Raw genomic sequence first — 27,384 nt, forward strand, 5'->3', positions numbered from 1 at the left:
TCCTTTTCTTTGACGGTCGAGTGTCAACGTTCAACTCCTTCAATTCAATTACTTAAGCAACCAAGGCCACCAAAACGAAATACTATATATATAAAGGAATGAAATTAATCTATATATCTAGTGTGAAATTAAATTATTAGCCGGATAATTTGTCTGTCGGTCGTGAAGTGATCAATTATGAATATAATCATTATCATAATTAATAATTATTATACTTATATATTATGAATCAACATAGTGCGAGTTTTAGAGTGTTTTTATCTATATTTTTTTATGCGTTGTAAATTGCTGATGATTTGAATCACAACTTGAAATACATAAAAAATAAAAAAACAAACAGGTTTTAATTAATTTTGATATATGAAAACTAAGTTTAGGATAATTCTACAAATAATTTAAAAAGATGTTTTGTCTCATCATCATTATTATTTTTTTATCAACTTAATTTTGAAACCTGTATATCTCATTGTTATTCTCAATTATATGGGCCACATATAAAGGAATTTGATTCATGGATCGATATTGAGTAGAGAAATTGGTTGACCATCCAAGTCAACTCCTGAAGGGCAAAATTGTAATAAGAAAAAACTCCAAGGGGGAATGAACACAAAAGCCCCTTATAAAACCAAAAGAGGATCCTCCCTTTATAAATGTTTGTCCATGCCATATCTTGTGAAAACAAGTAGAAAATCTCGCAACAAACACAAAGAAGATGAGCTACTTTAGCGGCTGCAACAATCTTACGATGATCACCAACTTCATTTCCACCATCTTTATCATCTTCACCATCACCTTTCAAGCATCAATGGCCAAAGCAGAGAACCCACTGCAAGAGTTCTCAAATAGAGAAGAGTTGGTGCAATTGGCTGGTTATGGGGAGGAAAAGCTATCAACCGTGCTAGTCACAGGCACGATTCTTTGTGAGGCTTGCTTGAATGGTGGAGCTCAACTCCATGCATGGCCAGTATCAGGTTGTTTTTTTCATGTTCCTCAATAAATATTACATATTGATATCGTGATAACTGATCTAGTTTAACATCTTGATTACATGCATTTAGTGTTTCTTTTCAAGTTTGAACACAAATCATTATAGAAACTGGTCATGAACATGTTGATGTGATAACTCTTCACTTCTTTAGCCCATGTTATCTGTTTCTTTCAGCTTTCCTCTCGTGGAAATTAATTTCCATGCTTCGTCGAGTTACACCCTCTTCAATTTTGGAGCTGTTAATTAACCCCCCCCCCCCCCCCTAAAATTTTTGGACCTTTCTTTCCTTTTAATTACTTGTGTACAAGTAGTATTTATTTTATCTAGCTAGGCTTATCTTAGCCTTAACTCTTGGCTAGTTTTGCATAAGGTTTGGTGCTGTATTAGGGTTTCTTGTTAATCTTGTACTTAGTTTTTGATCAATAATGATCTTTAATTGTTTGAGAGGTCACTAGCTTTCAACCTACCATGGGTAGAAATAACATAGTTTTCAGCCAAACTTGTCATCAAAGGAAAAATTAATTAAGCATGAAGCTACAACTAGGGAGTGTGTGATCATGGGTTATTTATAAGGTGAAGAGTCATCATACATGGCTATCTATGTCAAGGCAACTGCAAAATGAAGCAATATACGAAGACATATTATTATAAAAAAAAGAATACAGCTCTTTTTTCTATTTATTTTCACTCCCTATAAGCCTTCATCAGAACAAGGGTGAAGCTACAAATTTAACATGATTTCTGGCCTTTTCACCTCTAGCCCATAGAAAAAAATTGAATGATAAAAGGGTAGGCTGTGCCTCCTTCGGCACTTCCAAATCTTTTACTTTTCGTGTAAGAAAACTGTTCTTCTTTGAAGCCTTCAGTTTGGAATTTAATTTGCCTTTGTTACAAATTAATTAACCACACGTTTACATTTATATAATTTTATGTCTTCTATAGTTCTTAAATCCAACCATCATGAATCAATCCAAAATTTAATTAATCTAGCTTTTAACTCGAGCTTAATATAATTTACTAACCCGATAAGTTTAATAAATGAATGCCTGGAAACAAAGCTAAGATCCACCGACCTTGACTGCTATGATCAAACCACCCATATTTTACACACTGCTTTGGATAAGAGTAGATAGAAGCCCTGGATTAAAACACACACTACTTGCTGTCACCACAGTCAAGGCCCAAGTGATTAGGATGTGCTAATCATTTTAATTAAACATTGACGAGGAAGATGCTCTTGAAGAGAGATGGAGAAGCCCACATAAACAGCAACATCTCACCATAAATTGTGATTGAAAATGCATTTCAGAATTTATTTTGACAATTTAGGAATAAAAAAAAAAAAATTCCATTTGAATGAAGTGCAAGATCATTTCACCTAAATAATTCAACCCTGCTTGAGAAGAAATTTATTTTTGATGCTCACAAAATTTGAAAGGAAGAACATGAATTATTAAAATTATGTTGAAATTCTTGAAGGTGCTTTGGTTTATGTGGAATGCCACACTGGTGGGAAGTGGAGCAAAACAAGTTCTTCACAAGCCATGACAGATGAATATGGAGATTTCCTAATTGATCTACCTTCCCACCTCCATGGAATTCGGAACCTGGAAAGAACATGTTCAGTTAAGGTTCCAAGATTGCCACAGAACTCGGTATGCAGACCAGCTCATGCCAGGAAACAGAAGGCACTGGAATTATCATCAGTTGTGAATGGCATCCGTAATTACAGTGCCGGGGAGATCAAATTTCTTCAAGTAACATCTAAACCTTTACAAGCATGCACCCAGAGAGGAAGCAGCTATAAGAGCATTGCGTACTAGACAACAGGCTTATAAGAAGACTGGAATATATACAAGAACAAGGCTCACTTAGATGGCGCTTTAGTCACAGCATTGAGTAACAAGGTTCAATTCCTTTCTACCAGTCGTAAAATACGTGAGTGGCAACTATATAGCTTGTAGAAAAATAATGATATCTTTTAATATAGCAAGGTTGCATGTTTGTAATTGTAGAAACAAGGTTGTATAACAGAAATTTTCCCTGGCTGCAATGAAAAAGTATGATATAAACGGTTTGGAAACCATTATATGTAGTTATTGATTCACAAAAATGAACAAGCATGAAGAACAGACAAGACAATTGTCCAAGAGCACCCTTTCACCTTTGGGAAATCCTAAAATTGACTACTACTCAGGATTTACAATTTTCTGTTCACCTCCAGAAACTATATATTTCGCAACATCAGCGCAACAGGTAAGTTTATCTGCTTTCTCCTCAGGGATTTCAAAGGAAAATTCTTCCTCAAAAGCCATGACGAGCTCAACCCTGTCTAAACTATCCAGGGACAAATCTTTTTGGAAATCAGCTGCTGCAGTAACCTGTTTCGGAGATCAAATAAAATCAACATTACTCTTTTGACCTATGTGCAACGGACAAAGTGATTGTTTGTTGAAATTAAGTAAAAAGCCTCTTTGTTTTGACATAAAGTGTCACCTAACAATCAGGTTAATAGTACATGTAAATTTAATCAAATGAAGAGTAAAGGTCAGACGTCCATTTGAAAAGAATCATAAAATGGACAGGAAACAGAAAAAACAAAGAAAATTACAAGGGAGCCGTCAATTAGTTACCTTATTGGCATCGATTTTATCAAACTTCTTAACCAGTCCAATGACTCGATCCATGATTTGATCAGGGCTGTTTCCTGCTGATGTACACATCTGCCAACGAAGTTGCTTGAACACATTTCCCCTCTGAGCAAACAGCAATTGTTCTGCAGAACCCCTCAGGCACATGCGGCTCAAGATGGAGTTTCTTACGCTTTGCATTTTTAGACAAGCTGGAAATCAACATAAGTCACTCAAATCAGAATGTGCAAATCAAATCACGTAAAAGCAATGCCAAGACAGCACATATGCATGATTGACAGCTGAACCATAATCAAAATTCAAGAACACACTCGTATAACCAATAGGGAAGCATTACATCAACAAACCAGAATTGCAGGTAGCGTCCTGGCTAGCAGGAGCTAATTTTAATCAATAAAATGTAAACCAGGAACATTTCTAGAGTAAAAAGAAAGCACTAAGGCCTGAATGTACAAACAAATACAAGCATCCACAATTCAAAAGAAACCCCAGAAATTTTTTAAAACTTTTACTCCTTGCTTCTCATAATTCATCATCTTGCACTACTAGCCAGATTAAAGAAATCAAGTATCTATAAAACACACAATTTTTACAAAAGGGAAGTCTACCTTGGCGTTGTGGCTAAAAACTGAACATGAAAAGACCCTCAAGAGCAAAATCTGTCAAATCATTCAAATTTTACAGCTTTCAGAAAAAGACATTATTCATAGGTAAATGCATGATATCACATTCAAAAAATTGACAAGGAAACCACAGTGGAAAGTAACACAAGAACCAATCTCATGCAAACATGATTCCTACATATATTAATTCACACGCTTCCCAGGCCCTTTTTTTTTTTTTCAAATCTAATGTTTTAAAACACTAACGTCAAAGCAACAAATTCTGACAGAAAAAGCTATCATGCACCAAGATTCAAGTAAAAGACATGGCTAATGAAAAAAAAAAACAGAGAGAGAGAGAGAGAGAGCAAGGTTAAAAGGGACATAAAACGAAGCAGGAACTGCTTACTCACGAGAATTTGTGTCTGTGGGTATTGACTTTCGAGTTAAAAGAATAGTCGTTCAGGTGTTTGATTTATTGCCGCAGTGAAGTCTCCCTGTTGAATGAAAGGAGTCGTCTTGTCAATTTTAAGCTTGGTCTCATGGGCGGTCCTTGTATGATGTGGATGGAGAGAGTGCTAAACAGGGGTGAAGCAAACGATGTCGTTGTGCTAATATATTGGTTTTTGCTGCTTTTCAATGGTTTTATGGGTAATATTTCCGTTTTCATGGATCGAAACTAAGCCCATCTCGTGAATCCATTTGTTATTAAACCTCGCACAAGGATAGATGCTGTCTAGCCTTAGGGTTGCGAGTTAAATAATTTAATTTCAATGTAAAAATAAAATTAAAACAATTATTTTGTAAAAAAAAAAAGCAAATGAATTTTTACAAGGTTTTACCACAAGTCAACCATTGTTTTTAATCTGGTTTTTCTTTTATTTTTTTTTATAAAATTTAAATCAATTGTGATTTTTAATTGATCTGCTAGTCCAAATTTAATAATCACAGCAAGGTGCCATCACCAAGAGGATGACTGCCATTGAAGAAATGGCTGGAATGGATGTCTTGTGAAGTGACTTGACTGGAACTCTCACCCTTAACAAGCTTACTGTTGACAGGAATCTCATTGAGGTCCGTGGTCTTGGCCAAGTCACATAATGTTCGAGGGACTTTCACTTGCTTGATTTCCTAAGACTTAAGTTTGGTACTTTCTTCATTGCTAATTGCAGGTGTTTGTGAAGGACATGGACAAGGACACCCTCGTATTACACGCTGCCAGGGCTTCTAGAACCGAGAACCAGGATGCAATTGATGGTTCAATTGTTGAGATGTTGGGATCCCACTGAGGTATGCAGTTCAATCTCTTCTTATGCGCTTTTAGTTCTTGTCAGTTCATTTTCGTTACATTTCTTTTAGTAATTGAAATGTGAGCTTTGTAGGCAAGATCAGGAAGCACGGAGGTGCATTTCCTGCCCTTGAATTCCAAGCTCTTATCAATCCAAGCTTTAACTTAATACTTCTCCATGAAGGTGGCAACTATCACTGCTGTGTATGCAAAATGGGGATTTGCAAGAATCCAAGGCATTGTTTGGGGACGGGCAGGAATAATCTGGATTTTCAGCGTTATCACCTGCATTCCTCTTGATATCCTCAAGTTCATCACCCGCAATGCATTGACAGGGAAGGTTGTTGGGTTATTTCCAGAACTCAAACACACACAATTTACGTGGTTCGGCAACTTGCCTACTCCACGGAGCTACTGGTTTGTATTAATGAAGCTTTACAAACAATACAAACAACAATACAAGGAGGAGGAGAAAATCTTCTCAACTCAACTCAACTCTCCTTAGCTCTCTCTCTGTTTTCTCTCTGTGTTTCTCTATGTTTTCGTGTTACACGGGCTCTCCTTGGCAGCTTCTTCTTATAGCAGAGGTAGGAGATAATTATCTCCAACTTTGGTCAAATATGGCAACCACCGATATTGCCACCTTGCAGCCACTGCCCACCGTCCTTGCCGCCATCCTTGACGCCGCCAGCAGTCATTGTTGACGCCGTCATGCAGCCAGCTTGTGTCCATACATAACAATCTCCCACTTGGACACAAATGGCTTTATATCCATCTTTTAGTCTTGGAGGCCTACTGAAGCTTTACACAACTTCAGTTTATCAAGAGTAACACCTTTGGTTAACATATCAGCTGGATTCTTGCTTCCACAGATCTTCTCTAGCATTAGTTGCTCGTCGTCTAGCAATTGTCGGATGAAGTGATATTTGATCTGAATATGCTTCGTCCTGGAGTGAAATGCTGGATTCTTGGCAAGGAAGATTGCACTCTGACTATCACTATACAAAGTACCTTTTCCATTCAACTTGCCCAATTCCTTTAGGAAACTCTGCAACCATACTATCTCTTTTGCAGATTCCGAGACTGCAACATATTCAGCTTCTGTTGTTGAAAGAGCGACGATCTTTTGCAAGGTAGAACTCCAGGAAACAGCAGTGCCTCCTAGAGTGTATACATATCCTGTAGTGCTCTTTCTGCTATCAATATCTCCTGTTAGATCAGCATCTACAAAACCTTCAAGTTTTAAACCACCAGCTGTGAAACTAAGACAGGTTTCCGATGAACCTTTTAAGTACCTCATGATCCATTTCACCGCCTCCCAATGCTGCTTTCCAGGATTGCTCATATATCGGCTTACAACTCCCACTGCATGGGCAATGTCAGGTCTGGTACAGACCATAACATACATCAAAGAGCCGATAGCTGAGGCATATGGAATCTTATCCATGTATCCACTTTCTAGCTCAGTTCTTGGTGACTGATCTTTGCTGAGCTTGAAATGATTCCCCAGTGGTGTACTTACTGGTTTAGCATTATCCATGCTAAACCTGCTGAGAACCTTCTTGACATACTCTGTTTGTGAGAGCTTTAGTATGCCTTTGTCTTTGTCTCTGATGATTCTCATTCCAAGTATTTGTTTAGCAGCTCCTAGATCCTTCATTTCAAACTGTTTCGACAACTGCTGTTTCAGCTTATCAATCTCCTCAATGCTGGATCCTGCAATCAACATATCATCTACATATAATAGTAGAATGATGTAGGAGTTGTCAAAATGTTTGACATAGCAACAATGATCAGCTTGACATCTTGTATACCCGGAACTGCACATGAAGTTGTCAAACTTCTTGTACCACTGTCTTGGAGCTTGCTTCAAACCGTATAGGCTTTTCTGTAGCTTGCAGACTTGATTCTCCTTTCCTTGCATTTCAAACCCCTCTGGTTGTTGCATGTAAATGTCTTCCTCCAATTCACCATGAAGGAATGCTGTTTTTACATCTAACTGTTCAAGATGTAAATTTTCTGCAGCTACTATCCCCAGAATAACTCTGATTGTTGTGAGCTTCACAACTGGAGAAAAAATCTCAGAGTAGTCAATGCCTTTCTTTTGTTGAAACCCTTTGACAACAAGTCTTGCCTTGAACCGTTTACTTTCGTCATGCTCAGTCTTCACTCTGTAAACCCACTTATTGTGCAAGGCCTTCTTTCCTTCAGGTAATGTTGTTAGCTCCCAAGTCTTGTTCTTCAGCAACGAACTCATCTCATCCTTCATGGCTAACTCCCACTTGCTTGAGTTTCCATCTTGTAAGGATTCTTCATAAGTTAGCGGTTCACCACCATCTGTCAGCAAAATATAATTCAGTAAAAGTGTGAACCATTGTGGGGGCTTTATCGTCCTCGAAGACCTGCGAACAGCTGGTTCAATTGGCTCTGCATCTTCTTGTGTGGTAGTGGGCACAGATGTGCTTGAATCTTCTTGTAAAGACTCTTGATTGTTGTTCTGCTTAGTAACATCGGGAAGCCCTTCTAATCTTATGAATTCAGATCTTTGTGGACTTGTATCTGAATCAGCCATCTCTGTTTCTCCACTTGATCTGTCTTTGTACATAACTTTCTCATTGAAGATCACGTTCCTGCTTCTGATAATCTTTCTATTCTGATCATCCCAGAACCGAAATCCAAATTCTTCATCTCCATAGCCAATGAAGAAACATTTCTTGGATTTGGCTTCTAACTTGTTGCGAGCATCAGAATCTATATGAACATAGGAAACACATCCAAAGACCTTCAAATGAGAGATTCGTACCTCTTTTCCTCTCCATACTTCCTCGGGCAGTCTGAATTCCAAAGGAACTGATGGTCCACGATTGATCAAGTAAACTGCGGTATGAACTTCGTCAGCCCAGAATGTTTGAGGTAACCCTGAATGCAACCTCATGCTTCTAGCTCGTTCATTGATGGTCCTGTTCATCCGTTCAGCAACGCCATTCTGTTGCGGTGTGCCTGGAATGGTCTTTTCCATTCTGATACCATTGACAGCACAATACTCCTTGAAACCTCCATCAATGTATTCTCCTCCATTATCAGATCTCAAGCATTTCAACTTTAGACCTGATTCAGTCTCAACCATAGCCTTCCATTTCTTGAATGTTTCAAACACATCAGATTTATTTTTCAGAAAGTAAACCCATACCTTCCTGCTGAAGTCATCAATGAAAGTCACATAATACCGAGAACCTCCAAGTGATGCTACTGGAGACGGTCCCCATAAATCTGTGTGTACCAGTTCTAGCTTTCTTGGTCGTAAGGTCCTACCAACCTTCAAGAAACTGACCTTCTTCTGTTTTCCAAGAACACAGCTTTCACAAATGTCTAGATCGACATTTTTTAACTCTGGCAGCTTTCCCTTCGACTGAAGTATCTTCATCCCCTTTTGACTCATATGGCCAAGTCTACAATGCCATAGCTGTGTTTGATTTTCTGCTTCAGTTGAGGCGATGATGTCTGCAAATCTTGTGGTCATATACAAGGTGCCGGTTTTCTTTCCACGAGCTAAAACCATTGCTCCCTTTGATACTTTCCACATTCCTCCAGCAAAAAGTATTGAATGACCACTATCATCAAGTTGTCCGACAGAGATCAACTTCTTCTATAATTCAGGAACATGCCTTACATTCTGCAAGGTCCATATAGATCCATTCATTGTCTTGATTTGCACATCTCCTATACCCACAATATTCAGTGGTGTTCCATCGGCCAGATAGACTACACCATGATCTCCTCCAACATAATTTTGCAGCATTTCATTGTGTGGCGTATAGTGGAATGAAGCACCAGAATCAAGAATCCACTCATCAATTTGACTATGTACAGCAAGAATTAAAGCATCTTGTACCTCATCTGTGGTAGCATTTGCAGAGTCAGCTTCAGGGTTCTTCGGTTTTGTGCAATTCCTACTGAAATGACCAGGTTTGCCACAATTCCAACATTCAACCTGCTTTCTGGATCCAAACTTGCTTTTACTTCTGTATCTGGATTTTGATCTGCCTCTGGATGAGCCTCTATCGTGTCTCCTCCCTCGAGTGTTGATGTTGAGAGCTGATCCTGAGCTTGAACTTTCACCCGAGTCTTTCCTTCGCACTTCTTCAGCCAAAATCAAGTCTCGAATGTCATCATACTTCAGTTTGGATTTTCCAGCTGAATTGCTCACGGCTGTCCTCATGCCTTCCCAACTGCTTGGAAGTGAAGCTAGCAAGATGAGTGCACGAATCTCATCATTAAACTCAATCGCAACAGATGATAATTGATTTGTGATGGTATTAAAGTTGTTGAGGTGTTGTGTCACAGAAGCGTTTTCGACCATCTTCAAGTTGAACAACTTTTTCATCAGGTGCACTTTATTATTTGCTGATGGCTTCTCATACATCCCAGACAAGGCTTCCATCAATTTTGCAGTGGATTTTTCTTTCGTAACATTGTGAGCAACTCTTCTTGATAACGATAGCCGGATAATGCCCAGAACTTGTCTATCAAGAAGTTGCCATTCTTCTTCTTCCATCTTTTCTGGTTTGCTTCCCAATAAGGGAAGATGAAGTTTCTTCCCATATAAATAATCTTCAATTTGCATTTTCCAGTATCCAAAATTTGTTCCGTCAAATTTTTCAATTCCAGCAGCCTTTATTTCATCTGCCATTTTTACTACTTCTCCGATTCAAATTTCCCAAATCTGACCTTACAGATGTGTCCGGAACGGCCAAAAAACCTTGGAAATGACACTGAGATCACCCCAATCAGACTTCGGATGGCTCAGATTTTAGCAATCGAAGTTTTGGATTAACAGACGGTTCAGATGCAGCCGCGTGTCAGCCGATTAGTAACTGTGTCGCACCGGATCAAAACCCCTATACGGTGATGATGTAGCCACGTGTCAGACGATTAGCGTCTGCGGTGCACTGGATCAAAACCCAGATGGATGACGTGGCAAGCGGACGTGGCAGGATGACGTGGCCGCTGACCGTCTGACTGGCTGACGTGGCGGGTCAGACCCGACCCGTTTTGCAGAAACCGGGCGAGGAAGGAGCGTGGCGCGCGTACGGAGCGTTGGTGCGCGTGGGCAGTGCTTGCGTCGGCGCGTGTGGGCACGTTCGGGCATGCAGGACGTCGGTTCTTCGCCGGTTTTTTCAACAGTGGATTCGTCCGGTTGTCCTCTACACGATGGTATGTTCAAAAACACGTTTTGAGAACTTTGATTTTTGAGTTTGGATCAAACACCCTCTTTTTCAAGAACAGGCTCTGATACCAGTTGTTGGGTTATTTCCAGAACTCAAACACACACAATTTACGTGGTTCGGCAACTTGCCTACTCCACGGAGCTACTGGTTTGTATTAATGAAGCTTTACAAACAATACAAACAACAATACAAGGAGGAGGAGAAAATCTTCTCAACTCAACTCAACTCTCCTTAGCTCTCTCTCTGTTTTCTCTCTGTGTTTCTCTCTGTTTTCGTGTTACACGGGCTCTCCTTGGCAGCTTCTTCTTATAGCAGAGGTAGGAGATAATTATCTCCAACTTTGGTCAAATATGGCAACCACCGATATTGCCACCTTGCAGCCACTGCCCACCGTCCTTGCCGCCATCCTTGACGCCGCCAGCAGTCATTGTTGACGCCGTCATGCAGCCAGCTTGTGTCCATACATAACAATGGCTTGGGATAACCTGCTAGAAAACGTTTTTAAACTTAACAAAATCTGATTTCCTATTTCATTTCACAAACTTTTTGCTTATTGCATTACCTTTGTGCTTGTTTTTTTTTAAAAAAATAAAAATTCAGACTGCTTTCACTACCAAGAAGGATTACGGAGAGAGTGAAAGGGAGGCTCAATGGGCTACAGCTCAGCGCACCCTTCATGGTCTCCAGAAACCATGAAAAATGACAAGGACAACTATAAGGAGTTGAGTGAGCTCGCTGAGCAGGCAAAGAGGTGCACCGAAGTAGCAAGGTAAGTACTTAGCCTGCACATACAGTAGTGAACCAGGTCATTCCATGATGGAAATTCTAAAACTTAACCACCTGGAAGGTAAAGTTCAGCTGTACCGAGATTAGAGCAAGAGGGATAACTTATATCGCTTGTATCATTATCTGATAAGTAGATTAAAGATGGACATACATGATGATTAGCCCTTTAAGACCTGTTTCGAGAACTGAAAATCAAGCTCATGATATTACATGTATTGATTATCTGCAATTTCTTTTCTTGAAGGCACAAAGCATATGAACTTATGTTAATGTTGCAGGCTAAGAGAGCTACACACATTGAAGGGCCATGTTGAGTCGGTGGTTAAGATGAAGGGGCTTGATATTGAGACCATCCAACAACACTACAGTCCAAGGATATTGAAGGGTTTCCGATTAGAATCATATGTAAACAGACAGAACAAAGAAGCTAACTTGAAGCAGCTTTTTCTGTGTTGTAAACAATTTTTTTTTTACTTAAATAGGAATGTCCAAAAGGATGAAATCTTATAGTTGTTTATTGACATATTTATAGCTTCTGCCTGTTGATTGTAAATTTTTCCTCATTCCAGTAATCAAAATAAGGTTAATCCATGGTATTAATCAAGTTTTGTCAATTGTATAGAATATTTTTCTTATTGTCTATGCCAATGTGGTCAGCGATTTTCAATATAAAGATTGCACGAGACATAAAATATGCAATAAACATCTCACACCAAAGTTCCCAAACGATAACAGAACCATTATGATTGGAGCTTTGTAGGGATTGCTATGAATTCATTTCCAAGTGTAGAAAAAGAGTTACTGTCGCCAGCTATATGCTAAGAACAGCAAGTTTTCAGTATGGAAAGAAGCATGTACAAGCATGCAAAATGAAAATTGATACCTAAAAGTTCTCTATCACTGTTTCCAATTTCTTCTCCATCTCTTAAAACTACACTAAACCAGCTTTACCTTTAACTATAATGGCTGCATAGCTACTCAAAAGACAGGGCATCCCTTAACCACAATCCCTGGCGCTGATGGACATGTAGCCAAAGGACAGTGATCAAGTTCTGCACCCCACCAACTCAATTTTTTGTCTGTGTTCTGCACAGCAAAGAACAATAGAACACCCATGAAAGCTGTCCCAGCATCCAATGCCGCAGACAGAACATAAGTATACTTCTGCCACCAGCGCTTGCGATATCGGAAGACAAAGTAGTTGAAGATGGTTCCAGTGATAAGCCAGCTTGCAATGTTGGTGGGAGTAGCAGGTGGCATTCCGGCAAAACCATAAGATATAACTGGAATGTTTATCAATGCAATCCATTTCTTTTCAGGGAACATTTTGCTCAGTACCCAAAAAGGCACTGGCAAGAAAGCTCCAATGAGGAACAGCCATACCAAGTTCCTGTAGAGGCCACCAGGTCCGAAGAGCCTTTTTGGTCCAATGAGGCCCCAGATTACAGAAGCATCGAAAGTAACTCGGTACTTAGGACAGGTCCAAGGACTGTTGGAATCTTGCGAATCAACATCACAGATATTTTCAATGTTCTCCAACATCCACCACGCAACTGCAAGATTGACTGTACCGGCAACTAAAGTTCCCACAAGCTGAGGAAAACACAATTTCTTTTTTTACTAATCCACACAACCAGGACACAAAAAAAAATTCAAACGCACAACTGCACAAGTTTCTGTATCACAATACCTGAGCTACATACATGCACCGTGGTGGAATTTTCATGTAGTGTCCAAGTTTAAGGTCAGATAAGAAAGAAAGAGCATGGACCGTGCTGATTCGTCCATAAATCTTGAAAAGCAGGTTTGCAATTGGTTGTCCTGGTAGGACATATCCAATCATGAACTGTGCTATTATGTCGTAGCCAGGTTGCTGCAATGCAAACACAACATTATGAGGTCAAAAGAAAAAACTTCACATTGAATTTGCCTACACATCGAAAGCAAAGTTTGCTGTTTCTAACAGGCAGAGAAGAAAGACAGAAAATTAATAAAATTGGCGATACCTGGTTGGTAGTTGCTTGAATAACCCCGATAGGAAGGGTAACAAGCCAAGCCAAGCCAAAGGCAAAGAGCATACCCCACCATGGCAGCTGCACAGTTTCTTTCCAAACAAAAGACATTAACAATGAGAGGAAAACACTCCCTGCTAACAGAATATAGAACCACCAGTCGGGGACTTCTTTGTAAGCTTTCATCAATTTTGCATGAACATCCAATGTCACATTCTGCATTGCTTTCCTACTTTGCTTCCAAATATCCCTGGACAATGGAAACCACATAATGCCATTTATTAAGATCCAGTAAAAAGTGCATCTACATTAATATTATCAGCGTGTGGAAGTCCATGATGGGAACCAGGCTACCTTCCATTAAACAGTGCTACATGGGTGAGAGTTGCCGTGAACCTTGCAAATCCTGATCCAATCGACAGGGCAAATAGAGGACTGAGATAAAGCTTGCTGTAGCTATCATAAGCAGGAATGTTAAGTTGAAATTCTGGGGTCAAGATCTTTGTAGTATCATATTTTTGCCCACTAGAAGTGAACAGCTGATTAGAAAATATTGGAAACTTCCGAGCATCAAAAGTGTTATACTTCCAATAACACACAGGGACTATAATGTAGATGAACATAATAAAGCCAACCGCAACATTGACAATGGAAGACCAGGGGGCGACAAGGGGGCTGCCATGGTAGGCCGAAATCCCAGCCCAATCAAGAGTGAAGGCACCAACACCAAGGCCATGGTATCCTGACCCTATTTGTTGAGCTGTCATGTTGTGAGGCCATGCCCAGCAGACCCACGAGAAGAATGTCAAGATTGGGAACAAGTAACCAGGGACTGCGTAATAGAAAAAGCTTGCTGTCATGGCGATGAGGAAGAATCGCATCCTGGTCATGCCTTTACTTTTCGGATCCTTTTCATGCAGTGCTCTGTAGAGACAAAATGGTAAGCATATGACAACATTATTGCCAAAAACTAAGTACAAGCTAATCGAATATGGAAGTTCCAGCTTCACCAATGATTGAGGAATATGATCCCAAGCAAACTCATGACAACCAATACAAATTAAGAAGGAATTTCACCCATAAGTCATGAATTTTACCCATAAGTCATGACAACCAGCACAGACTAAGTTCAATGTTTATAGTACTACGCACTCTGTCCCCTGTGGAATATCACCCATAAGTCAAGGAAAGCTACAAACAGATTCTTAACCAGTGAACATGCACTCGTAATCATATACCAACAAGATAAAGTTATTCAACTAGAATTATGTCATGTTCAACTCTCTTATGAAAAAAAGAAGAAGTAAATTGCTCGAGTTAATTTCACTCCACACATTACAACATGGAGAGAATTCTGCAATGTCCTTTTCAGCCTCTGTTTATTTCTAGAAATATTCTCACATGCGTTTTCAGTGATGAAATTTGAACCACAAAACAGTCTTCGAATCATTTAAAGTTTTGCGTTATCAGATCAACAGGTCATCAAGTTAATCCGTGAGTTATCAGGTCATTTATTTTATTAAAATCACAAAGTTTCGTTCTTTTTTAAAAAAAAAAAAATTCTTGAAGTTGACACAGCATTGTCTGTCCAAGCCAATCAAGTCACTACGAACCCAGAAGTAAAAACTGAAGAGACTCGATTAAAATATGGGATTCCAAAATTCTTTTCAACAACCAAACAGATCATTTAGAAAAATTGAAGGGAAAGTAGAGGCCTGGTAGTAGAAAACACAGACCTGAACAGAGAAACCTGAGCAAGATTGGAAGGCCACCACATCTCTACAGGATAAACCAGGTATCTCCTTAGCATCCCAGCCCATCCATATCCCAATATCTGGAAATCAAGACCCAGAAACAAAGGAGAAAAAGGAAATCAAAACAACCAAACACACCGTTTCACTCCCTTAAAAAAACAGTACTGTTTAGCCAAAAAGAAGAAAGAAGAAATATTTCATCTTCACCTGAGTAGTCAAGACTATGAGCAGCCCACAAAGAAAACTCAAACCCTGCCTGTAATAAGCCTTCATAACAGTAATGGCACCAATAGAATAAGCATCACCACCACCATAAGAGACACCACAGTTCGCAAAAATAGTGATAATCACATGTTCTTTCATATTAAAAGGCCCTGGATTCAAACTAAAACTCCACCCCAAAATCCTATAATCTTTCGTAGGCAAAGTCTTAGCCATGAACTTGCCAACAGGCAACACAGCAATTTGCATAAGAATGGCAGAGATAGTAAGTGGCTGTGTACGGTAAGTGAAAAAGGTGTTCAAGAAGATAAGTATTACGCACGAAGATAAACCCAGAAACCATGCACGAAAAGTCAAGACAGGAAGTGTTGGATCGTCAGTTTCAGGCACAACCAAAGCCACTTCTTCAACAGGACATCTTTCATGATGTTCTGCTGATGAATCTAACCGCAACCCATTTGTGTGATTTCCATCAGTACTCTCTTGCCTTGCCATTGCTGACCAATAAAGACTCAAACTGTAATACAAAAAAATCTCTTCTTTTTGGGCCTTCTCTCTTGCTTCAGAAGAAGTGAAGAGAAGACAAGGGAGTTTCTAACTCAAAGTTGAGTACTTTGGTTCTCAGGCTGGTTGAAATATATAGCAACGAGTGAATATTTTTGGGGGACAAGAATAGCCTTTGGAAAATAGGGTTTTCACCATATTTAGGATGGTAAAAAAGATAATTTCTTGGGTGTTCTGGCTTGATACAGCATTGAAGGCTGACTTGATCACTGACTTATGTGATAACTATATACTATCCGCTTGTTTATTAGAGAGTCAATGATTAATATAAAATATGGCCAATGATTTATTAATTCCATAAATATATATAGATTTTGCAAGATATTAATTCTCTTTTGACAGGAAAAAAAAAAATTACTGTTGGCCAATGCATGCGTGGAGACTACATGTCGAGAACGACAAGGCACGCTTTTGTCTTGGTCCTAGAGAGTGCCAGCGTGGTGGACCACGTGGAATTTCTGTGGGTCCCACGTGGAATGTTACTGTGTTCGGTAGGGGGGTGACTAACGGTGCCACGGAGGAGAAAAGGCTGTGCTTTGCCCATGGTCTTCGGTGGCTTCCACGTGTCAAACATGCCAACGTTGAAAATGGAAACGATCAAGAACACTTACAATCGATAGCTTATCTCAAACCTTATTGCCGTATAAAAATACAAATACAAAAAAAGAAATTGCTTCCAAAATCTTTCAAAATAGATAGCAGAGGAGATAGGAACGGCTGACAGCTGTTCTGAAAAAAAGATAAAAATTTATTTTTATCTCTTCAATCAAATATATTTTGATCATTTTTATTCTAGAATACTAAGTACCATATTTTATTTAAAAAAAAAAGAAAATATAAAAAACTAGCCGGTAATTACCGAACCATCCCAATGAGTGATTTTGCCTAGTTATGTCGAGCATCAAGACTCGAGAGGTGGTCCTTTTGACACCGTTGGAAGTGAACCAAAGCGGAAGGTGGTGCATCTTTGCAGCTGACGGGTCGAGAACTATGGACCGATCAATTTTTCCCTAGTGGAGGATCGAGGGACCCGTGGCTCCTATGGCGTTGACCCATGCTCTGGATTCCACCTCAAATTAACCAGCAAGCAGTGAAATTACTTCACTTAATCAAATATATTCTTTATTTATTTCTCCTTCATCGTTCATCTCCCTGTTCAAATCGAATTCATAAAATTAATAAGTATCGATAATTATTCATTCATCTCCCTAACTTTGATTATAAAAAAAATCTATGAGAATAACAAGAAAGTTAAACAAAGAAAACGGGGAACATCGTGATTATAAATGTTTTAGGTTGCCTCTTTTTCACCAAGAAAAAATAATGTTTTGGCTTGGTTTTATTGGTGCATAAAAAGAAGTGTAATTCCTAAATTGCAGGTAGGTTTATTTCCAATCATACTCACATTGAAAATATATATATATATATTAGAAAAAGACCTGCCATCTAGATCTACCATACCAAACAAAAAAAGTGGGCTCAAGGCTCACCTTCCACTTTTAAGTTTGAGGAACTTGTTACCTTTTTTTTCCCTCAATTGCTTTCAACATATCCATACTGTTTTGATCCATCCACGTATTCATGATTTAGGCATTCATTTTCGGCGTTTTGAAAACGCTTTTAAAAAGAATAATTTTTTTTAATTTTTTAATTTTAAATTAATATATTTTTAAAATTTTTAAATTATTTTAATATATTTTAGAATAAATTTTTTTTAAAAAACAACTCCAATCTAAACATTCTTAAAAGCTTCTCTTATTTTCACATTCCTAAAGGTCCATATATAGTTAAACACGAGTATATTTTATCTAATATATATTTAAAAGTGTTTAGATAATTAATATACCTTTTAATTTTATATGTATCAATTTTCTCTTGAAACTCTAAGAAAAAATGTAAAATTTTTAAAAATTTATTTTTTCAAACTATAAACACACAAAGATTACTATGTTAATGGGAGATCACATTATTGAAACAGACCACACAACAAGATCTTCACCATAACTTTTTGATTATTCACTTGTAGCCATTGCATCAATATCCCATGCGATGCCCACAGCAGCGAGGGTGACCTAACATGTCCCATTATAACCTGTCGTGTGCTCTGCCTAAGTCTTCCTTCTTTAAGCTCCTAGCTAGTCAATAGTGAAATCTAGTGGCTTTGTGGTACTGTTTCCCTCTTGGATGTTATGTTGGAAACCCCCCACCTTTGAGTGCATGTGCTAAATTGATCGCTTTGCTTGCGTTTTTTTTTTTTTTTTGAGTTTTATCATATTCTTGGATTAATTTTCACATATTATGAACTGGGTTACTTGTATGTATGGTGTGCATTCATAAGAAATTGTGTTGTTGCGATCCTTTCCTTTCTTGAGTTCGGAATCAAGATATGTACCTTGAGGAACAAACCCATTTTCCACACCCAACAACTTAAGAATTTGCTATGTTGTTTTAAGGATTTTCTGCTAGCTAGATTGCTCTTGTCTTGGATCATGCGTCACATGTTAGTGTATTTTCTAATAAAATCATGTGTTTGAGTGGCTGCTTCCAGTTTGTGCACTGTGGATGGAGGTGAAGGCATTCGAATGGGAACGCCGCCCCATCACATCAAGAACAAATGCAAGCAAATAATGTCATTCTCGTATAATTTTGAAGGGTATAATTTAACTGATTAGTTTCTAAGTTTATTCCCTAAAGATCATTAATTTGAGTCTTATAAATCTTAGTCTTATAAATCTTAGAGTCACTGGAAACTTATATTATCGTTAATTTTAGAACCCATAAGATTAGTTGAGATATACGTAAACTAACTCAAACATCTATATTAATCTAAAAAGAATAATGTCCCCGAACATAAGAATTTCCAGATTTCTCAAGTAAAAATTCAAGGACCACCGACTTGGTCACATTTTTTCATATGATTACAATCTCATATGAATTAATTGCATATGACACCAAGTATTGTGCTTGAATATCTTATTACCATACCATATTATACATGGCAAAATTGCTTACATTATGATTAACATTAGTTAAACTAATTTAAAGGTTCACGAAAAGGGGAATCTTAATTATTAGCTACATAATAGAGCAAGCATTAGGGTTTTCATCGCTGAAAAATTCAGGAGCATAAGCATACTGATCAGAGTAATACTTTGATGGCCAATATTCACTTTTCTTGATATCTGGTTTCTTATCATCCCCTTCCTTGTCTTCTTCTCCTTCTTTCTTTTCTCCTTCTTTTTCTTCCTTCTTCTCTTCTTTCTTCTCTTCTTCCTTCTTCTCTTCATTTTTCACTATGGAAGCTTGCTTTCTAGTCTTCTTGTACACATCATCCACCAGCTTCGATGGATCAACCACCCCTTTTACTATTACTTGACCATTGGCTAGGTCTGTTTCTACTGACTCTACACCTGCATGAATATTGCCAAGTAATTACTCAATGTTCAACTTGCTCTAGGATACATGAATATTATGGAGAATTAGCTCTAATTAACTCCCATGTTATGGAGGAAACAAAAAAGATTTTGAGAAGAAAACAATCCTATTTGATCACTATACATTGCTAATATCAAAAAATAAAATAATCAGTCGTTCTGAGTAATTAGTCGAGCTGTTCAAAGTGGCTAAAATGATGATAAATCATGTCAGATCGATACTCTTGTGATGTAATCTCAAGCTCAATGAACATTCGGATGAAGAAATATCCATTAAAAAAACTTGTGAAAAATATCAACATATGTTGTATAGTGTAAATTGCTAGATGATTGGAGGTGAAATACCTTGGATCTTTCGAATTCTCCTTCGTAGCGATTGAGCACATGCTTCGCAATGCATTGTAACGTTCAAGACCACTGTTACAACAGGAGGAGGCTGCAGCCACCACATCGCAATTAAAAATATAGCCAATATATTCAAATATAAATAATTCTTAGCTTGAGGTATAAGTGCTAGCTCATCTAAAAGCAGGAAGTAAACCAGTTTTTGAGAAAAGTTGGAAGCCTTTTTTTTAGCCTTTTTGAACATTTTTTTTCCCTTAAATTAACAATATTTAATAACTTTTTAGCTGTTTTTTTAAAAAAACAAGCACATGTATAATCTAACTTTAAGTAGGGATCAATTATGACTCTTGTCTTGTTTTTATTTTCCAGAGGGGGTGAATGCCATGGTGGCCATAAGAAGCCAAGAGGCTCAATACCCAATAAGAGTGAGACAGAAACCACCAAATTCCATGAAACCCATCCTCGAGACACCTGCTTATGCCGCCCAAACAGTTGATTTATGAGATCCATTAATCTCTGTTAACACGTTGATGATTTTGCTAACAATAACAAAAGGTAATCATAAGGAAATGGGCTCTTCTCCTCCCTCGGATGCTCTTGCTCTTACAAATCCTCAAGACAAGCTGGAGAGATTATCACTTTAAGCAAGAAAACAAAACAAAAAAACTCTGAGCATGAGGCCCATAACAATAAATATGAGGACTTGTGGGGTCCAATCAAAACCCTAAATGGTCCATCTCTTTCCTTGCAAAATGTGCCCCAGATTGCTGACTTGTTTTGTTACTCTCATGTCAGCATTGAAAGAGCAGTCACAAGATTCACTGTAGCCAAGTGGGTAAAGTTTAGAAAGGGCCAAAATAACTTCTTGCTTTACAGCACTATCATGTTGAAGCCAACCTAGGGTCGGAGGCTCCAGACAGGATTATCAACCCTAACTTTGGCTGGTCATAAATAGAGAGTTAGGGCTTACTTTTAGCTGTGTGGAAGAATGCGGTAAGCATAATTATAGTACTTTTGAAATTTTTACCTCGTCCTTTTTCTCTTCTTCCTTGGGTGGATCTTTGTTTTCTTCTTTGTTCTCTTCGGGTGGTTTTGGCAAGGGTGAAATTAGCTCCACTTTCCTCCCATTCTTCTTTTTCAACCTCTCACATACCTTCATGGGGTCTGCTTTTTTGCCTTTCACCACCACCTTGCTTGCTTTGCTATCTGTGGTTACTTCCTCCACTCCTGTGACCCAACATTCACTCAGGAAACGTTAGAAGCTCCATGCTTTTAGACTGGGAAATGCATGCAGGTTACACTGCAGGTGAAACCGTGCTTCCAAACAGGCATGCGGAGAAATTAACCCGCGTTTCTAAATGGACTGACTATGAAAGTATTAAGAACACAATATGCACTGATTTTTTAAAGAAAACTCACTAATTTTATTGTAGATTTTCTTTAATTAAGATGGAGATGCTCATAAATTAAGGTGTTAGTTAATATATGAATTAACTCTTTTTTCCCTCTCTTCGAAGCTTGTTTTATAAAACAAAGAAAATCAGTACTTGATGTCACAGGAAACAAAACAACGATACTACATCAATTAATTTATTTATAATATTCAATTTAACCTTAATTAGGTGTATAAATTTGTTTTAAGTAAATCCCTCTATGTCTCTCTCCTAATTAAGAAAAAATTAAAAATTTAGAGGGTGGAGCATTCAACATGGTTGAGTTAAAGGTGGTAAAGAAAGAACACCTTCAAACCCTTTCAAAGCCCTTGCAACTTTCCTAGCACAAGCTTCACAGTGCATATCAACCTTGAGCACAATCTCTGGAGGCTCTTCTTCTTTCTTTTCTTCCTTCTTCTCTTCTTCCTTGGCCTCTTCCTTCTTTTCTTCCTCTTTTTTCTCCTAACAAAGAAAATCACCACCCCAAAATCATCATACGAGAAACCTAACATATTAATTTGCACTTGTTCTGTACATCAAATAAAGAAATCTTTGTACAAACATAAAGATCAAGAGAAGGGAAAACAAAGAAACTTACTTCACCCATTTCTGAGATGATTCTCAAGCACTCTCCACTTCAGAAGCTATTGACAAATGAAGCTACTTATGCATACATACACTCAGTATATTCAGTACGTAACAATGAGCAATGATTTCTAGCTTTTTTGCCTCTCTCTCTCCCCCCCCTCTCTAAGTGGCTGTGGTGGAGGACATCACATTTATGGAAGGTGGGGGATTCTGCTTATCTGATGTGGATTTGTTTAATGCAGAGTAGATTGTGTCCTTAGCTGACTCAGCCTCTCATAGACTGCCCTTCATTTCCTCCTAAACGTCCTTCATGAGGGTAACATTGTAGGACATAGTGGTCATCAATGCTCTTGAATGTACAATTGAATTCCAATGATGGGGGGCATCTACGTGTCCTGTGGTTAGTGTTTTTATTTTATCAAAAAAGGTTCATGCACGCCCTAAGATTAAGATGAACTTTATACTTTTTCTTTAGGATGATAAGAGTCCAAAAAGATATCGATAAGGTTTTCTTTAATTTGGAATATCCCCAAGAAAACATTTTCATTACATTAGAATAAGGTAGCATTTAAGATTATAATAAAGATTATTTTTCCAAATATATATTTATTGATTAGCACGTTGAATAGCACGACAAACATTAAAATTTGTTTTTATCCTATTAATATGGCTAGCAGAGCTACCGACAAACTTTAGTATCATTTATTTTATTTAGTTATTGTTAATAATTCATGATATAATAACATATTAATATAAAATGAATCATTAAATTTTAATTAATATATTAAAATAGTGATAATAATTTTAAAAAATACTGATAAATACAAACTCCATTTCCACGGTGCAAGACTGTTAAAAGGATAAAAGGTGTGAACAATCATACGAGAAACGGAGCCCACGATCGATTCAATTCAGGATTCCAAGCCCCAGTCTATGATGAACACTAAAACCCAATTTGATGGTCGGTGTGGTAAGGCTATCAGCATCTTCAAAAGACAAGAATGGAGATTGGGCCCCTTAATTGTGTGATCTTGCAGCCATTCAATGAATGACACGCGTGACGGTAAGCATCATCGTCTGCTACAGTGGCAGTGCTCTCCTCTGAAAATGAAAATGGACATGCGAAACAAAGATGGAGCACAGTCATGAAAGAATCTCCAAAGGACAGAAATGCAAGTTCCTTCTACAAGTTGGAAGGTAATTGGTCAGCCATGGGGGACGATGCACAGAGGAAAATGAAAGACTATGATGGTCAATTGAGCGCTTAGTCTTGCAGGTTGCAAGTTTTCCTCCATTGAAGGCCCTTCCATGAATTAATGAATATCGAGATTATGCTTTGTTTAATTCCTTGATCATAGATTATAATAACCCTAATATATATATATATATACTGATGGAATTGTGGCTCTGCTCGTCAATTTTAAGAGTTATAATTTTATACGATGAAATAAATGACCTGGAAGTTGAAAAAATATATAACTTTGCTAGTGTAAATTCTTTTATAAATTTTAATGGTTATATAACTTTGCTAGAATTGAGTCTCTTTTTTTCTTTTTGCGTCTTCACCTTTTTTTTTTTCTTTCATTTTCATTTTTCTTTTCTCTATTTATGATTTTCCAATATTTATTTGATTTGAAATTTATCTTTATAAATTATTTTAATTTATCTTTTATGAGGTATTTATAATATTAAATAAGCATTTTCATATTTAGTTTATATTTTATTTTATATGTATTTATTTTTATTATCATAGTCCAAAAAAAAGTACTAAAACCCAATTGATTTTATCACCACGATGGTGAATATAGCATGTTGAGTAGCAAAATCCAAATTAATTCAATATCGTCATCTCAATATTAAAAATAAATTTTCTTAAAGTTTTTTAAAAGCTAAATCATTATTTTTATTAATTATCTTGATTATGTTTAAGCCCGTCCAGTTAAGAAGTTTAATTTTAAACTCATATTATATAAGAAGTTGGTTGACAAGTTTTAAGAGTAATTCATTAGACAAGGTTAATATCAAATAATTTCTTGTGATGTGAATATTATTTTTACATTTAATTTTTTTTATTCAAGCTACAGCATATTACGACCCTATAAACTAGTTACTTACAGAACAATCCAAATCACCATACATTTTTCTCAATCACAACAAAAAACCATTGTTCTATCTATAACAAGATGGTGTTATGGACATTCAAAAGCTACTTTAAAAAGAAAAAAAGAAAATAAATCCAACCCACGAAGGTGTAATGGGCCAACTTTAAGAAACCCTCTTTGATTGACCGACCTCCTTAGCAACTTCGCAATTTACATTATATCATCAAGGGAATAATATCTTTAATCAAATCAGAGAAATAAATATCTTTTTGCACTGCCCGTCATTGTGCATGATCCGTGTGGAGTAGTGTTCTTACATGCTCTCAAAATTATTTTTTTATATTTTTAAATATCAAGAATAATTTTTTAAAAATAAAAAAATATATCTATTATTTTAATATATTGCAAAATAAAAAATAATAATCAATATTTCCAACGTATATTGCGGTAACCCACCACACCCCCACCAATTATTGAACTGCTAAACCATTTCTACAATGTGATGACTGTCTGATTTATTTATGGTTTTGCCCCACTTGTGTATGCCACGTGCCATTTAAAAGGCCTGTAAAGTCATGCAGCGATTGTGATACGAAGTCTTCCACTCAGAGGCAAAATATCTCTGCAGACAAAATGAACGATTAAAAACATAAAAAGAGAATACAAAGAGTAGAAAACGAAAACAACTCTCTTCTTCTTTTTGAATAAAAGGTTAAAATTATTTAAAGTGACATTTTATTTATTTATTATTTAAAGGATAAAATGGAAGTAAAAAAACAATCAAAAGTTTAATCATTGACATTTCCCTGGTGGATCCTTCATTTCCATGACGTGGAGGGGCACAAATCTCAAACTAGATTCGTCCTTATAAAGTTTGACCATCTAATTAGGTTTGACTTCAGCTTCCAGAAGATGGCACCCACGGACAGTCTCTGGGGCCCACCTTTTATGGGTTTTTTTTTTTTACCCTTAACTTTCCCCTTCGTGTCCATACATATCGATAAGCAGAAAGACATCCCTCGTGTCTCCTGGCACTGGGATACTACGTACGTAGTTGTTAGATGTAGGCTGCTGAGTGCGGTATTTTATTTTTTTAAAAATATTTTTTTATTATTTTTAAAGATTCCCTTTTATATTATATTCTAATTAAAAAATAGTCCTAGATTATAATACCATGCGCTAGCAAGTTGCTTAACCACTTTGGTCTCTCCCTCATTTTCATATGTTTAAATCATACATAAAAATCCATTCCATAAGAAGATAGCCCGATGGTGGCTCCGAGGATATGAAAAATTAATCTATGATGGATGGAAAAAACAAATCAAGGTTCATGAGGGGAAAGAGGTGTTGGGACACGTGTAAGGTTGGCACCTACCTTAGGAGGATGCACCACAAGACCACAACCTTTGAATTGAATATCTATCAAACCAGAAGGTGAGGAGTGCCCATCAAGGGCAGCACATGGAGATGAAGGATTGGAGGTTAGGTCCGCACTTGGAAATGGCACCAACAACAATATTGATGACGATCGCAGCATCAACTTCAACTCCCCAATTTCACTTCTCCTCTTATTATTGGTCTCTAGATATACGGACACTTCGATTATTCTCTCACATTTCGCTACCTGATGAGATGTGATAAGTCTTCATTTAGACGGCTCTCTCTCGGATATCTCCCTTTCCCCATCCAGTCTGTTCACTCACAGTACTCTCTATTCCATCAAGCCCATCAGGTTCAGATCAGGGCAAAGATCACCAGACCATGGCAGAAAAGGTAAGTGCATGGATGGATATGGAACTTGATCATTATGAATTAGCCCTTTTGGTTTTTTCTTCTTTTTGTGTGCTGCTGCTGGTCATTGTTTTTGTCCCCATGCACCTCACCATCCAACTTCTAGAACAATATCAATCATCTGATCTGTAGCCTATTATTCTTCCTTGTCAGAGAATGTTTCTGTTCTTCAGATTTTCTTGTCTGTGAATCATGACAGTTTTCTGATTTCTAAACGGGGTCGATGAATGGTTAAGTTGTTGTTGTGTGTGTGTGCGCTGTTATTTATTACTGCAGGTCACAACAATGGTGATCAGGGTTGATCTTGAATGTAAGAAATGCCGCAAGAAGATCAAGAAAGTGCTGTGTAAAATCCCTCGTGAGTCTTTCTTTCTCTCTTTATCCATGTAGCTTAGTTTGAGTTGTATAATGAAAGAAAAGTGATTTAGTTTTTTTTGTGGATTGTCAACAAGAAATTCACAACCAGATATATGACACGAAGGCATGCACAGTGACAATCACTGTGGTTAGCTGCTGTCCTGAAAAGATCAAGAACAAGATCTGCTGCAAAGGAGGTAAGGCTGTCAAGTGCATTGAGATCAAGGTGCCAGAGAAGCCTAAACCACCACCAGAGAAGCCTAAACCACAACCACCACCAGAGAAGCCTAAACCACCACCAGAGAAGCCTCAAGAACCTCCACCGGCCCCGAAACCAGCTCCGAAACCCCCTCCTCCACAGCCGGTCCCAGAGCACCCGCCACCGGTCTGCCCAAGGACATGTTGTAGTGAATGCTATCAAGGGTTTGGTGGAGGCCCATGTTACCATGGCTATGGTAGGCCAGCTCCCCATTATGAACCTTATGGAAGGCCAGTGTATGATAGTTGGGGTGGTTGTGGATGTGGCTGCCGAAGAGATGGTTATTATGTGTGTAGATGTGATTATGTTTATGATCATAACCCCTCTTCATGCAGAATCATGTGAAGGGAAAATAAATCCTGTCCAAAACACCGACGCCCATTGAAGATTATTGGATTCAAAGTACCATTAAAAATCCATTGGATTCAAATCCAAAGATATTCTGATGGACATAGTGTTGTGCCAGCGTTCACATTAATTTCATCGTTATACGTGATCATTACTCACGATCATGTCGTAGCCTTCTCTACCTAGTACTTGTCTTGTGTTGAAATGTTGGGTCAGTTTCCGTATTGGAAATTTCTTTCTTCTTCTTCTTTTTTTTTTTTGAGGTGTAGGGATCGATTTTATGCAAGAGAAGGATGAATGAGGTATATATGTGATATGGGTATACCAATACGTTGTTAAAAGGTTACAAAAGTTCTTGAAATTTTTAACAAATTAATAAAAGGAAAAGTTTTTCATCGATTTATCAAATATTTTATGCCAATCACCCTGAGCATAAATATTTTCTTTAATACAACAACAATCAACAACTTAACTTTTCAAATAATCTATAATGAAAATGTGTTATTTATTCATTATTATTTCATTCTTCATGAGATAAGATTAAGTGATTGAGATGTATAAATGTCTCGAGTCATCAAGTAAACAATTTTAATAACAAAACATTTCGTAGAATACAAGTTCACTCAAGAAGA

The 27,384-nt window shown here is 37.6% G+C and overlaps 5 protein-coding genes across 8 annotated transcripts; 2 read left to right on the forward strand and 3 right to left on the reverse strand.

Annotated features, from left to right (window-relative positions):
• Positions 1-642: 642 nt before the first annotated feature.
• Positions 643-3,060, forward strand: LOC118036596 (uncharacterized). The gene is made up of 2 exons (XM_035042333.2): positions 643-971; positions 2,468-3,060. The coding sequence occupies exons 1-2, from the start codon at positions 713-715 to the stop codon at positions 2,809-2,811; spliced, it is 603 nt and encodes a 200-aa protein (XP_034898224.1). The 5' UTR covers positions 643-712; the 3' UTR covers positions 2,812-3,060.
• On the reverse strand, positions 3,037-4,857 carry LOC118036600 (acyl carrier protein 3, mitochondrial). 4 transcript variants are annotated; one of them, XM_035042339.2, is made up of 4 exons: positions 4,655-4,857; positions 4,248-4,298; positions 3,622-3,830; positions 3,037-3,369 (listed from the first exon to the last, which is right to left on the reverse strand). In XM_035042339.2, exons 3-4 carry the CDS (start codon positions 3,817-3,819, stop codon positions 3,178-3,180), a joined length of 390 nt encoding a protein of 129 aa, XP_034898230.1. In that variant the 5' UTR covers positions 3,820-3,830; positions 4,248-4,298; positions 4,655-4,857; the 3' UTR covers positions 3,037-3,177. The 4 variants fall into 4 exon arrangements, with proteins under 4 accessions (XP_034898230.1, XP_034898231.1, XP_034898228.1 ...); XM_035042340.2 differs by having other exon boundaries at positions 4,651-4,857; XM_035042337.2 differs by lacking the exon at positions 4,248-4,298 and having other exon boundaries at positions 4,655-4,856.
• Positions 4,858-12,328: 7,471 nt separating this feature from the next.
• On the reverse strand, positions 12,329-16,152 carry LOC118036583 (oligopeptide transporter 3). Its single transcript, XM_035042315.2, has 6 exons — positions 15,517-16,152; positions 15,292-15,389; positions 13,910-14,479; positions 13,550-13,805; positions 13,234-13,416; positions 12,329-13,136 (listed from the first exon to the last, which is right to left on the reverse strand). The coding sequence occupies exons 1-6, from the start codon at positions 16,024-16,026 to the stop codon at positions 12,522-12,524; spliced, it is 2,232 nt and encodes a 743-aa protein (XP_034898206.1). The 5' UTR covers positions 16,027-16,152; the 3' UTR covers positions 12,329-12,521.
• A 2,901-nt stretch (positions 16,153-19,053) lies between these two features.
• Positions 19,054-22,230, reverse strand: LOC118036593 (heavy metal-associated isoprenylated plant protein 7). The gene is made up of 5 exons (XM_035042330.2): positions 21,906-22,230; positions 21,616-21,769; positions 20,902-21,101; positions 19,875-19,965; positions 19,054-19,505 (listed from the first exon to the last, which is right to left on the reverse strand). The coding sequence occupies exons 1-5, from the start codon at positions 21,912-21,914 to the stop codon at positions 19,171-19,173; spliced, it is 789 nt and encodes a 262-aa protein (XP_034898221.1). The 5' UTR covers positions 21,915-22,230; the 3' UTR covers positions 19,054-19,170.
• Positions 22,231-25,534: 3,304 nt separating this feature from the next.
• Positions 25,535-27,153, forward strand: LOC118036595 (uncharacterized). Its single transcript, XM_035042332.2, has 3 exons — positions 25,535-25,770; positions 26,065-26,146; positions 26,241-27,153. The coding sequence occupies exons 1-3, from the start codon at positions 25,759-25,761 to the stop codon at positions 26,747-26,749; spliced, it is 603 nt and encodes a 200-aa protein (XP_034898223.1). The 5' UTR covers positions 25,535-25,758; the 3' UTR covers positions 26,750-27,153.
• The last annotated feature ends 231 nt before the right edge of the window (positions 27,154-27,384 follow it).

This window comes from Populus alba, chromosome 16 (assembly GCF_005239225.2).
Source record: "Populus alba chromosome 16, ASM523922v2, whole genome shotgun sequence".
Lineage (NCBI taxonomy): Eukaryota > Viridiplantae > Streptophyta > Magnoliopsida > Malpighiales > Salicaceae > Populus > Populus alba.

Coding starts and splice junctions, on each gene's coding strand:
- LOC118036583 (XM_035042315.2), bottom strand. CDS start 16,026: ATGGCAAGGCAAGAGAGTACTGATGGAAATCACACAAATGGGTTGCGG. Junction 13,417..13,549: donor TTCAAGCAACTACCAACCAG/GTATCGCCAATT, acceptor TTTGCATTGCAG/CAACCTGGCTACGACATAAT. Junction 13,137..13,233: donor GGTGCATGTATGTAGCTCAG/GTATTGTGATAC, acceptor TGTTTTCCTCAG/CTTGTGGGAACTTTAGTTGC.
- LOC118036596 (XM_035042333.2), top strand. CDS start 713: ATGAGCTACTTTAGCGGCTGCAACAATCTTACGATGATCACCAACTTC. Junction 972..2,467: donor CCATGCATGGCCAGTATCAG/GTTGTTTTTTTC, acceptor AAATTCTTGAAG/GTGCTTTGGTTTATGTGGAA.
- LOC118036595 (XM_035042332.2), top strand. Junction 26,147..26,240: donor AGTGCTGTGTAAAATCCCTC/GTGAGTCTTTCT, acceptor ATTGTCAACAAG/AAATTCACAACCAGATATAT.
- LOC118036593 (XM_035042330.2), bottom strand. Junction 21,102..21,615: donor GGCTTTGAAAGGGTTTGAAG/GTGTTCTTTCTT, acceptor GTTGGGTCACAG/GAGTGGAGGAAGTAACCACA. Junction 19,966..20,901: donor AAGAAGAGAAAAAGGACGAG/GTAAAAATTTCA, acceptor TGGTGGCTGCAG/CCTCCTCCTGTTGTAACAGT.
- LOC118036600 (XM_035042339.2), bottom strand. CDS start 3,819: ATGCAAAGCGTAAGAAACTCCATCTTGAGCCGCATGTGCCTGAGGGGT. Junction 3,370..3,621: donor ATAAAATCGATGCCAATAAG/GTAACTAATTGA, acceptor TCTCCGAAACAG/GTTACTGCAGCAGCTGATTT.